Genomic DNA, 11,975 nt, shown 5'->3' with positions numbered 1-11,975 from the left:
AGCCAGATCCATTGGAAACAAATGACTTTCCAATGAGCGCACTGCCTCGTTAAACCGCGTTGGAGTGGCGCCCTTCTCAGCGCTCCTGTGGACCAGCACTGTCAGCCCTCCTCCCATTGATGAATAAAGTGGTCTTGAATTAAGAAATGAAATGGTATTGAGTCAAATTTAAAATATATTTAATTGGATGGGTGGTGAAAATCAAAACAGCAGTTGTACAGTGATTCAAGCACACATCAACATACAATAAACCAAATATACAGCTGTCCTTTTACACCTCTCCCTGATCAATGATAAAATTGTGTAATAGTCCTATAGTCAGATCTTATTGCTGTGATTCATTTGTAATATTTACACATTTCTCCTCCACATCATTATAATATTGTTACAATTCATTCAGTGATTAATCAATCAATTTCCTATATGTATCCCTCCCACCTTTGCAATCCTGAAAGCATTACATCCTGAGGTAAATATGTATTTGGGTAGAAGAACTGTGAATGAGTGACACCACTGGACACCCAAAAATAGAACTAAGATTATTTTACCTCCATACTCACACTTTCTATCATTAGCTTGCAACTAAACAAAACAGCAAGAACAAAAGGTAATCTACATAATCATTTCATTCAATAAGCAGACAATTCACCACAATGAAGCATAAAACCAAACTGTAACAAAGGAGAACAATTTAACTAGGATATAAAATAGGCTACAGAACAAAGGATAAAATAACAGTCCCATAGAAAAGCATTTTTGTGTGACTTAGAATATTACATTTATCTATTTATCTGCCTAATACTGATGGGACTATATTTTGGGCATTATTTGGGTATTTGAGAGATGAATGTTAATTGTCATATTAATAATGTAGAATATTAGGCTACCTGTCATTAAAAAGGTTTGAATGCTTACCTGAGACCTTCATTTTAGCTTGGCACACAAACATACCCAATTGCAATGACGTTTAAGGACAGTTGGCTAAAAATACATTTTCCTAAAGATATATTTTGATGGCACATACTAATAAATGTGTTAGACATCAGTCACTATTAAAGCATTGTTTGAGTTCACTGGATCCTCTCAGTGAGTTGAGAAGTGAAAGGTCATGTCCATGTGTTCATGGCAACGGAGACTCGTTGTACATATCCTCTCCTGGCTCCTCTTCAAACTTCACCTTGCCGTCAGAGGCATCCAGCTGCAACAGGACACACAGTCTCATTAGAGAAATACACACAGTTTAGTCGAGCCACACTGATTTAGCTGAGGCAGAATTTATTCTAAACCTCCTGAAATGGTTTGAAAGATAACATTTCCAATAGAAATGAAACTGAACCCATTATGTAGAAAATGAATAGCTACACTGTCATTCTATTCATCACAAGATGATCAACAGCTGAATGGGTATTTAGAAAATGTTCTCTGCAGATTCCATCAGGTCAATACTGGTCTCATCTGTATGTGATTTAGCTAACTCTTCTGACCACTCATCAGCATGACAACAATAGTTGTCTAAAGCACATAACATAAGGTCCTGACCTGAGACCAGGCTCCTACCCATAACACATGCATGTGCCTGTGATTGTAGTTAACCACATTACAACATTTGTGTGCCACTTACACATTTCATTTCCTTGTCAGTGAAAAGTGTTCCAGTGATGGCCATGCGCAGAGGGATGGTGAGGATGAGGACGAAGGGCAGAGCCAGGGAGAAGGCACTTATCTTCACCATCCAGAGAGCTCCCAAACACACTATCTGGATCAGAGTGAACAAGTGCATCTTCATGGTAGTTACCTACAGTAAGGAGATGAGAGAAGGAGGGTTAAGACAGGGGCAACACATTGGATATATACTTATATTTACCAGGGGCGCAACTTTCACTGGGGACGGAGGGGACCTCCCACAGCAGCAACATGTCCCCCCCACATTCTGAAATTGCATTTTTGGCCCCCCCAGTTTTATAATTGGAATGTGATACAAAACGAGGCAACAGTGTGCTTTAGGACCATGCAGATGCCTCCGAGCGGTCAGGTAGGCTGTTTGGAGTGTTTATCCGACTGTATAAAAATAAAATACAAAATAATGTCCCCCACACTTCTAAAACAAAAGTTGAGAATGACATTGTGATTGCCACAGTGTGTTATTGTGTAGGAATTGTCTGGTATGTTTCATAAATGAAATAATGATATAAAACGATGAAACAGAGAGGAGGGCGATGGGAGGATGGAGAGAGACAGCATACCCTTTGTGCGTAGGCGTCAGTAGGATAGTATTTCCTGGGTACAATAAGCAGAAGTATTCGGTCCCACATCTGGATCCCACTGAGTGAGGTTATACCCATGTAGAGGAAGATTCCAAACAGAGCAGTCATCGGAATCATCTTCAGGATAGGCTCCAAGAGAATAGACACACCTGGGAATAGCAGGAACAACAATATTTCTCAGACATTTTTAGGAGATCAACAAAGGACTGTGCTGGCCTTTTGTTTAGACATCCAGTGTTCTGTCTGTTCGTCAGTAGTGACTGTGTCAGCTAAATCTCAGTGGCCTATATGGTAGCACTTACCGACCATGGCGGCCACAAGCATGCCGCTGATCCTTTGTTCCAGCACCTTCTCAATCTCAGGCTTAGTTCCCTTGCTCATGACAGTGAGGGCGTTGGCATGGGTGACAGAACGCACGGTGGCGGCACTCAGCCAGGGCACCCCAAACAGGGAGGCGATGCCTCCCATGGTGACCAGGATGAGCAGGTCCAGATGGAAACCAGAGCCCTTCACCATCTTCCTCTCTGGTTTGCTCACAATCAGCCTGGAAAGGTCAGAGGTCAAACAATGAGAGGAGGCTTAGCAGTTGGGGAGGGACTATGGACATGAAGATGATGTTACTAACGTAGTGATCTGGGACTCGAGGAAGATGAGGATGAAGACCAGCAGGGCTGGCACACAACACGCGCCCATCATCCAGGCGGGGAAAGACTTCTTCTCTCCCATGGGGTTGATGAACCAGCCTCTGGCGTTGGGGTTGGACACCTTAAGACCCTTGGGCACCACAAGTTTCTGCCAGGGGACACACAAAATACATATGCTGTATTTAATCTATTACTAGATATCCCTTTTTACATGAAACAGTTTGAGGATATGTTATACACTGAGATCACCTTTTAGTCAAGGCAACACAAACCTATAAATCACGAACCTGAGTGTAGGCATCCTCAATGGTGATATCCACAGCGATCATGAAGAAAATGGCGATGGGAACACCGAAATCTCCAATCATCCGACGAATCTGGTGATAGGGAAAGCATATAAAGTGAAGGCTATCACACACAGAAAACAGAGGGGGCTCTCCAGCCCTAAAATACCCTATCCTGATTCATCTCTCCTCAATACTGTTCAGCAGCAACATACTGAATAAGCACCAGGTTGTTAAAAGTTTGCTTTGTTCACAGACATACAGTAGTCATCACTGTTGAAAAAAGCTGTAGCTCTTACCGGTCCAGGGAGGAAGTGGCCATTTTTGAACTGACGGAGGAAGTATGCGATGAAGAAACACCCGAACATAAGACACATGGAAAGCAGGGCGGTGTTGGGATAGGCCCTCTCAAGTATGACCTCGTGCACTGTCTTGTTGCCATCATCATGTAACTCTATGTGCTCCTTGACCACCGGGTGGAAAGGGTTTTCCAGGGAGTCGTTCAAGTGCTCGTAGTTCAGAATCAGAGGGTGAGCTTTGAAGATCTGAATAACAAGAGAAGAAAAGTAGGTATGTAGATGAGTTAGCAGTGGAGGACAGGAGGGGTGTGAAGGAAAGGAGAAAGACAGGTTTTATTTTTGTATTTACAGTTTGGTATTTTGGTATTTTATTAGGATCCCCATTAGCTGTTGCAAAAGCAGCAGCTACTCTTCCTGGGGTCCACACAAAACATGAAACATTACATAATACAGAACATTAAAAGACAAGAACAGCTCAAGGACAGAACTACATAAAACATTTTTTAAAGGCACACGTAACCTACATATCAATACGTACACACAAACTATCTAGTTCAAATAGGGGAGAGGCGTTGTGCCGTGAGGTGTTGCTTTATCTGTTTTTTGAAACCAGGTTTGCTGTTTATTTGAGCAATATGAGATGGAATGGAGTTCCATGCAATAATGACTCTATATAATACTGTACGCTTTCTTGAATTTGTTCTGGATTTGGGGACTGTGAAAAGACCCCTGGTGGCATGTCTGGTGGGGTAAGTGTGTGTGTCAGAGCTGTGTGTAAATTGACTATGCAAACAATTTGGGATTTTCAACACATTAATGTTTCTTATAAAAAGAAGAAGTGATGCAGTCAGTTTAGGTATTAAAAAAAGTACCTTGGATGGTGGATGGATGTAAATGTTGGTATGGATGTGAGGAGATGAGGTGGAGTGATGTGTGGTACCTTGATGAGCTTGCTGAAGGTCTCGTAGATGAAGATGAGGGAGATGAGGATTGAGAAGATCTCCTGGGTGAAGCGGGAGATGAATTTGACCAGGAAGCTGCCCTCCACGGCCACAATGACCACCACGATGATCACCAGCCACAAGCCTACCCAGATACGGCCCACAATGTACTCAATCTCCTGGGACTTGCAAAACTAGACAATGGGATTGATAAAAATAAGTTGCTTATGTTAACGATGTACTTGCATTGTAACATTGAAATTCACAGTTATCATAATAGCCGATGTAAATCATGTCTAAAATGACTGACATCCTGATGACATAAAGCAGTGATGTCTCAGCATACTGTCATCAGGGGTCAGAGCTAGGGCTCATTGAGCTGTGATGTGAAAGTTCTATGGTACATACCGCAAAAAAGGCCTCCTCAAACACCAGCAGTGGTCCAGAGAAGCCGATGACCAGTGTAGGCTGGGCTGCCAAGAAGGCGAAGATGATGCCCTGGACGCAGGTGGAGATCATCAGCTCAGACACACCCATCATGTGCTCCGTCTTATCGGCTGGAGGCAGAGGTCAGGGGGATGAAGGTCATGATTTTAACCACTATTATGTAGGCCTGCACACAAATCCTACATAGAGTCAGTCAGTGCTCCTGTCCTCTATGATACTAGGTGGGTCCCTCCTTCATACATGAACTCACCCAGCAGGCCTCCGAAGGTGATGGCAGGGGACAGGGCAGCGAAGTAGATGAAGATGACAGCAGCCAGGACCTGGGGGTCGAGGGCGTCTGTGAAGTCACTGATGTAATGGCGGTACCGCCGCTTAATGTCCTTTATCATCCCGCCGAAGGGGATGCCTGTCCGGGCCAGCGGGTCTTCTCTGGGCTCCTCATCGGCCTCATCAGCTGGACAAAACAAAACAAAAAATGACTCAAAATGAGCACAGACAGAGCAAGTGTTTTGGATGGGTTTAAACTAGAATCTCCAGAATCTCTGCATTTTCAAAACATCAATCCATTTTATTTGGAAAATCATATTAGAAGGAAATGTAGGCCAAACGTAAACAATCCCTAATTTGGAAATTGAATTAACAAGATATATGTAGATTTAGATTAGTTGTAACTACAGGGTTAGTCTGTGTGACTGACCTTTGGCCCCGCCACCAAACATGATTCGGGTGTCAGAGGGGCGGAGTCTGTCCTTCAGCATCTTCTTCTGGAAGTTGATGATTGGCTGGAGCATGCCCTCGTCCTGGATCTCAGTGGGCGGGATGACGATGCTGCATTCCATGAAATCAGCAATGGCATTGGTCAACTCCTTGTTAGTCTGGGCTAGGTAAGCCTCCAGACTAAAGACCTGTAGGACCGGAGACGTGGGGAGAGCAGGGTTAGCTATTGTAAAACACTGAAAAGATTAATCTAGATACTATGAAGCATCGCCTCATTATTCCCTCTCCTATCTTCCCATTCCTTCCCTCACCCCTTGCGCTCCCTGGCCTTAATAAGTCTCATTCCTCTTTCCACTCCTATTTTCTCACCCAGTCAGCCATAAGGGCAGCCATGGCACGGCCACTCTCATGGTAGTCCACTCCTCCCTGGCTAGGGCCCACCAGCACAAAGACGAAGCGCACCGGCACAGGGGCCTCCAGGGCCCCCTCTATCACCACAGAGTCCCCCAGCCTGACGAAGGCCACGGCAGGCTTCTCCAGGGAGTCCATCACCCCTGGAACACACATAGAGCTTAGATTATGAGGTCCCCTGTAGCTCAGTTGGTAGAGCATGGCGCTTGCAACGCCAGGGTTGTGGGTTCGTTTCCCATGGGGGGCCAGTATGAAAAATGTATGCACTAACTGTAAGTCGCTCTGGATAAGAGCGTCTGCTAAATGACGTAAATGTAAATTACAGTCTCCATACTCTTTAGAATAAATGGTTGAATAGGCAAATCAGACAGAGTTTCCAGTTGGTGGTGAGTTGTATTTCACTTTTCACACACAGCCTACCTGAGAGGACAATGGAGGCTTCCACACTATCAGTTGTATCTCTCTGAAAAGCGAAGGGTGGAAGGTCATTTAGTGAGATATTGGGAGAGAGAGAAAGATAGATTTATCAAAGAAAGAGGGTGAGAGGTTGAATGAAGTCATGAAGTGCTGGAGTGATATTGAGATTTAGCGGTGGGATATAGCTCCCAAGCCTAGTGTTACCTGCTTGGTGACAGAGAAGGTCTGCATCTCGATGTCTCCTCCCACGGGTTGAGCCCCAGCTCCCTCAGACTGACTGCGTCTCTGCAGTAGAGCCCTCAGCAGGCCATCTCTATCAGTGGCACGGATCTCACCCTTGTTCTGCAATTCATCCACCACCTTCTCAGCCACAGCAGACAGACTGCTGGCCTGCAGGTCCAGAATGACCGCACCTGAACACACACAGACATAGTTTTGGGATAGGTCAAACATGGCCTGTTGCTGCCTGCCACCTAGTGTTGGAAATACAGATTAATATGGTGGCTTTGAGAAAAGATTCATTTGATAATAACCTCATGAAATTATCCAGATTATGTCCAGAAATTATTACAGATTGAGTGATAAACACAGTGAATTTGTCCCAGATAGTCACCTGTGCTCATGATCTTGCGAAGCTGGATCAGACTCTTGAAGGTAAGGTAGGAGACGTGGGAGGGGCCCCACTTGCCCGTTGCTGGGTTCAAATTCTCCTCATAGCCCACCCAGCGGCCTGTCTCCTGCCAGCTGCTGCCCATGAGCTCGTTCAGCTCCACATAGGCCTGAGACACACACACACAATGTCATGATCAGGTTCAAAATGCCAACTGCCTTTTCAATATACCAGGTATCCATTTATTTGAAGCTTTACCCCAAATGGAGCTTACCTGAGCATCCCCTCTGGTGTTGGCGTTGGTGTTCAGGTTCAGATAGACTGAAATACAGAGAGAGAGTGTTCAGTACTAGCACTCCATTGGTGTACTTGTGTAGGAGAGACATACAGAGGGGTGTAGAGAGAATGTGTTGATGGGCGTTTAGTGCTCACCCTCTGGGTCGGTGTGAATGACGATGCTCTGGATTGCCTGGTCGCTGTCCTCTTCCTGCCTGCTCTGCTCCAGGTCATAGTTGCCACTGTGGCCCGGTGGGGTCCTGGGGAGGGAGGGGGAGGGGGGATAACCAGGTTAGTGAGGGGGGCACAGGACGCAGGGGTGCTGCTCCTCAACACCTGTCCATGTCTCACCAGATCTTACAGACAACAGGCCAGGTTGTGCTCCTTTCTTTTATGAAGTGGCGGAAGTCAGCCCCCTTGACAGAGAGAAGGATTTGCAATTTTTTGAAAAATATATTTTTTTAAACGTTCATCCATGCACCTGCAGCTCCTGATGTTTTGTGTTCTGGCCAAAAGGGGCAGCAAAAGCCTGTAGTTTATATTCTGTGGCGTCAGAACCATTCGCTGGTTGTGTTACCAGAGATTGGTGACTTCAGTGAGAGACTTGGGCAAGCTCTGCATTATCGGTCCTGCCTTCTCAGATAAGGACGTCATGCTGGCTTAGGCCAGTGGGGGGTGGTGTTGTATAATAACTTACAGTAGGCCTACTTCTGATCACTCACAATGACAATCTTTAGACAACCAGTTGATGTATATGTTGACAATATTATGTTTTAGACACTTTCACCCATTCATTGAATTCCTTATAATATGGTTCAGGTTGGACTTCTTGTATGAGGAAATGCTAATTAGACAAACAAATACAACTTTTAAGAGGGGGAAGCACTCACGGTCTGATCGGAGATGGGAAGGCAGAGTCACTCTCCTCCTCATAGGACATGATATCCTGGATGGAATCAGAGAGAGAGAGAGAGAGAGAGAGAGGGGGGGGGGGGGTCAAAGTAAAATATGTAAATAAAATGTAACAAATACTTTGAATTGACAATTCATATTTCCCCATCCCATCTACTGCATTATTGCAATAAAAATTTGTTTTGTCCACCTCTCCAAAAGACAGATCGTTCTCCATTGTAGTGTGTCAGTGCTTGCTTCGTCTGTCCTTCAACTTTCAGCAACGTTTGTGCATACCCTGTAATGTGAATGCACATTGACATAAATGAACAAACACAAACACACTAGAATTAGACACATGAAATACAGACATGCATTTAACCTTTATTTGACCATTGAGATGAACAATCTCTTACAAGAGAGACCTGGCCAAAAAAGCAAAACACTACAGTTTAAAAACATACATTTACACATTGAGTAGCAAGATGGTTTTGGGAAGTGTGGTGCAATGAAGGGTCAAAACATTGACAGGCCCTCACTTCATTTTCCATCATAGTGTTTACCCTAGCTTTAAACACATGTAAAGGGAGGAGCTCCTGTAATTTCCAGGACTTCTTGAAGCTCATTCCAAATGGAAGGGGCAGAGAACTGGAACCTTTTCCCCCTAGCTCTGTACGGGCCTTCGGCACAGTCAACCATCCACAGTCATGTGAGCGCAGGTAATAGTTGTCATTTGTCTGTGGACAATGTAGGTACACAGGTGAAAAGGAGCTGTCTCAGTATGGCCTTGTAAATAAAAACGTACCAATGATTTAGTCTCCGAAGAGCTAAGGAATGCCAGCCCACTCTCATATAGAGGGGGGATATTAGGGGACTCCCTCTAATGTCACAATCAATGGTTCAACAGTGACATCGAATAAGACCTTGCTCTAGTCTAGACCTCTCAGCTCTATTTTGACCCTTTTAGGGGTTGGGGGAGGGGCTTATGGCCCTGGCCCTGAAAAATAATTCTGGGAATACTTGAGACTCAACTACTCCTGCATCAGTTCTATAACTGGGGCTGGGCCAATCTGGGGTAAACTCTAACTGGGGTAATCTGGAGTAAACTTTAATTGGGGTAATCTGGGGTAAACTCTATCTGGGGTAATCTGGAGTAAACTCTAAATGGACTGTTTTTGTCATGTTTTCATGGGCTCCTCATACACACAGTGAAGCCAAATTGGTCACAATGTGTGACAAGCCCAGCCAACAGAGCATATGAACCTCTACACAAGTAAGCCTTATAAGCACACTTATGACACATTTTGAGGCCCATTTAATCAAGATACCGCCAGCTCGTGTCACAGCCGCTATGAGTCGTGCTCCTAACCATGAGTCAGCCGTTGAGACAGTGTGGCCCTTGCAGTGGTTTGAGTGGGAGACTCACAGAGTCTTATCTCTGGGTTACGCCCTCCTCAGGCCAGACAGACACCCTAGTGCTCTAGTCATCCATTACAGTCATTTACAATATTACAACTCATACTGTAACAACTATTTTGTACAGTAACACGTCATTTAACAGATCTACTCTACTCCAAATACAGTAAAGAAAAAAAGAGGCTGGTGGTAACTCGTGGTACAATGACAGACATTAAAAAGCTTGAAGTGTACAGTAAGAACTAGAATATTTTAATGTGTATTAACTTAAAATTGTGTCTTCATATATCTGGTTACACAATGAATATGTAGTGCTCCAAATACACATAAAATAATGTTGATTAGAAATACTATGCAACTGTATATAACATTGGAACAACAGAGGCTGCTGGACAGATAAGAAGACACTGTTCACTACCACCATAATCTCTCAAACCTTGTGACCCTGAGCTTTTTTAACCTCCGTCGACCACTAAATTGAGGTGAGCGGGAAAACTAAAAAAAGTCAACACTCTTCACATATACCATCACTAATTAAACTGATGAAGAGAAGCGTGATGTTAGTTGTTGTTTGAAACATCACGGGCCACAACCAAACACTACAGACCTTCAATTGTACTATACAACTCACACATAATGCTCGTTAGATTTGACAGTATTTTTTGTACCAATTACAAACTAGAAAAAAACCACCTGGGTCATTGTACGGTTAGTTAGCAACAGACTAATTGCGAGACTTGGGTTGTAGAAAGACAAACTCCAAAAAAAGGGATTATCCTATTTGTAACTTGCAGCTATGTCATTCAAAAAATTAATTCTCACTGACAGGCTTGTATGATACACTTTTAGTATAAACCTCAGCTACATCTGAGTTAATGGAAAGTTAGATAAAGTTGTCTGTAGCATAATCCATTCAAATCCCTACCTTTTCTCACCTGTACCCCACTCAACACCACTGACCCCCAAGCCCCCTCAATGACAGACCCCAGTAATGGACCCCTGGCCTGGGAGGTCACACCCTTACCTGCACCAAGGTGATCCAGCCTGGTCTGTGGCAGTAGAAATAGGTTGATCGCCACGAAGCGAACGTAAACGTACCCAATGATAGAGTGACCTGGGGCTGATGGAGAGACACAGAGAGAGAAAGAGAGAAAATGGAGGGAACACCCATTTGAAAGTATGTTGGCCCAAGAAACGCTGTACTACGTTCAGCACCAAAGGGGATAGAGAGATAAGGCCTGTGTGACAGACAAACAGCCCTATCGATGTGGCCCACCTTGGGCCAGGGATATCCCAACCCTCCTCTCTCCCCTCCGCCCTCTCTGTTTGGAATGGGGCCAAGTCAGGACATAGGGTGCCAGAGAGACCAAACCTGTATGGGCCAACAGGGCCAGCTTCACCCTGCATGGAGGGGAAAGGGGGTATAAAGGGGGGCACTCTATCAGGACGTGAGCATCTTGACTTCTGACGTCATCTTGTTTACATACTAGGGATTCCCTTCTATGAAGGGAGGGATTCCCCCTCATGATGACCTTGAGAGGGTTTTATTATTAAATTAAACTTATTTCCATTAAGCGCTGCCAAATATATAAGCAGGCCTCGGTCACACTTTATTTGGATAGTAGCATCAGTAGATGCTCTACAGATGGTCATACTATCAACAATATGTTAATAAGCAACTCCTTGCTAAGGTTACGGTTAGGGTTAGGTTTAGAATAAGGGTTAGAGTAAGGTTTAAGGTTAGGGCTAGGGTTAGGGTTAGAGTTAAGTTTAGGGTTAGGATAAGGGTTAAGGTTAGGATTAGAGCTAGGGTTAGTAGATACTTAGTTGAAATGTTACTGATAATCTGTAGATAGTCTGTAGAGCATCTACAAATGGACTATCCAAATAAAGTGTTACCCAGGCCCCCACTGAACATTACATACTGTAACTCCCCCATCCCCCTGTGGCTTAAAGTTCAGTCCATCAGATCAACATTGATCCATTTAGGGCCTTAATTGGGTCTTGGTTCTCAAACACTAGAAACTCATGACAGCAACATACGTAGAAACAAGTAAATATATCTTATGTATCCAAATATAGAGAGTACCTGATGGTGGTGGTCTGTGGGTGACCTATTCCATACCTCTGTGAGACAGGAGAGTGACATTCCTCCTGGCTTTTAATGAGATGAACAGAGATTGAAATATTTAACTATATTTCCATTTGCTCTGATTCTACAAAACACACAACATACTGTATCTTTATTTTTATCTGATAACCTGTATGAACGATCTCTCCAGCTTCGCTTAAGGAACTTCTCTATTTCGTGCACCTCCTGTAAGGGAAATAACAAAATGTTTATACCGGTCCTTGTAA

General features: G+C 44.1%; 1 protein-coding gene across 4 annotated transcripts; it reads right to left on the bottom strand.

Annotated features, from left to right (window-relative positions):
- Positions 1–162: 162 nt before the first annotated feature.
- LOC311103738 (band 3 anion exchange protein-like) lies at positions 163–10,785 on the bottom strand. 4 transcript variants are annotated; one of them, XM_084145374.1, is made up of 21 exons: positions 10,642–10,785; positions 8,741–8,938; positions 8,413–8,499; positions 8,201–8,256; positions 7,467–7,570; positions 7,309–7,355; positions 7,038–7,203; positions 6,629–6,837; positions 6,428–6,470; positions 5,966–6,150; positions 5,577–5,784; positions 5,130–5,333; positions 4,841–4,989; positions 4,432–4,626; positions 3,492–3,737; positions 3,196–3,285; positions 2,890–3,056; positions 2,567–2,808; positions 2,244–2,413; positions 1,622–1,795; positions 163–1,198 (listed from the first exon to the last, which is right to left on the bottom strand). In XM_084145374.1, exons 3-21 carry the CDS (start codon positions 8,437–8,439, stop codon positions 1,121–1,123), a joined length of 2,760 nt encoding a protein of 919 aa, XP_084001500.1. In that variant the 5' UTR covers positions 8,440–8,499; positions 8,741–8,938; positions 10,642–10,785; the 3' UTR covers positions 163–1,120. The 4 variants fall into 4 exon arrangements, with proteins under 4 accessions (XP_084001500.1, XP_084001501.1, XP_084001499.1 ...); XM_084145375.1 differs by having other exon boundaries at positions 8,765–8,938; XM_084145373.1 differs by lacking the exon at positions 8,741–8,938 and having other exon boundaries at positions 10,642–10,784.
- Between the last annotated feature and the right edge of the window lie 1,190 nt (positions 10,786–11,975).

This window comes from Coregonus lavaretus, assembly GCF_964263955.1.
Source record: "Coregonus lavaretus genome assembly, chromosome: 28".
NCBI classification, from domain to species: domain Eukaryota; kingdom Metazoa; phylum Chordata; class Actinopteri; order Salmoniformes; family Salmonidae; genus Coregonus; species Coregonus lavaretus.
The sequence above is the reverse complement of the archived record's forward strand: the minus strand, read 5'-3'. Positions and strand labels throughout refer to the sequence as shown.

Bases quoted from the DNA above. Each gene is read 5' to 3' on its own strand.
- LOC311103738 (XM_084145374.1), bottom strand. From the start codon at position 8,439: ATGGAGAACGATCTGTCTTTTGGAGAG. The intron at 8,257-8,412 runs GTGGACAAAACA...GATTCCATCCAG, and splicing joins ACGATCTGTCTTTTGGAGAG to GATATCATGTCCTATGAGGA. The intron at 2,414-2,566 runs GTAAGTGCTACC...TGCTATTCCCAG, and splicing joins GCTTGTGGCCGCCATGGTCG to GTGTGTCTATTCTCTTGGAG.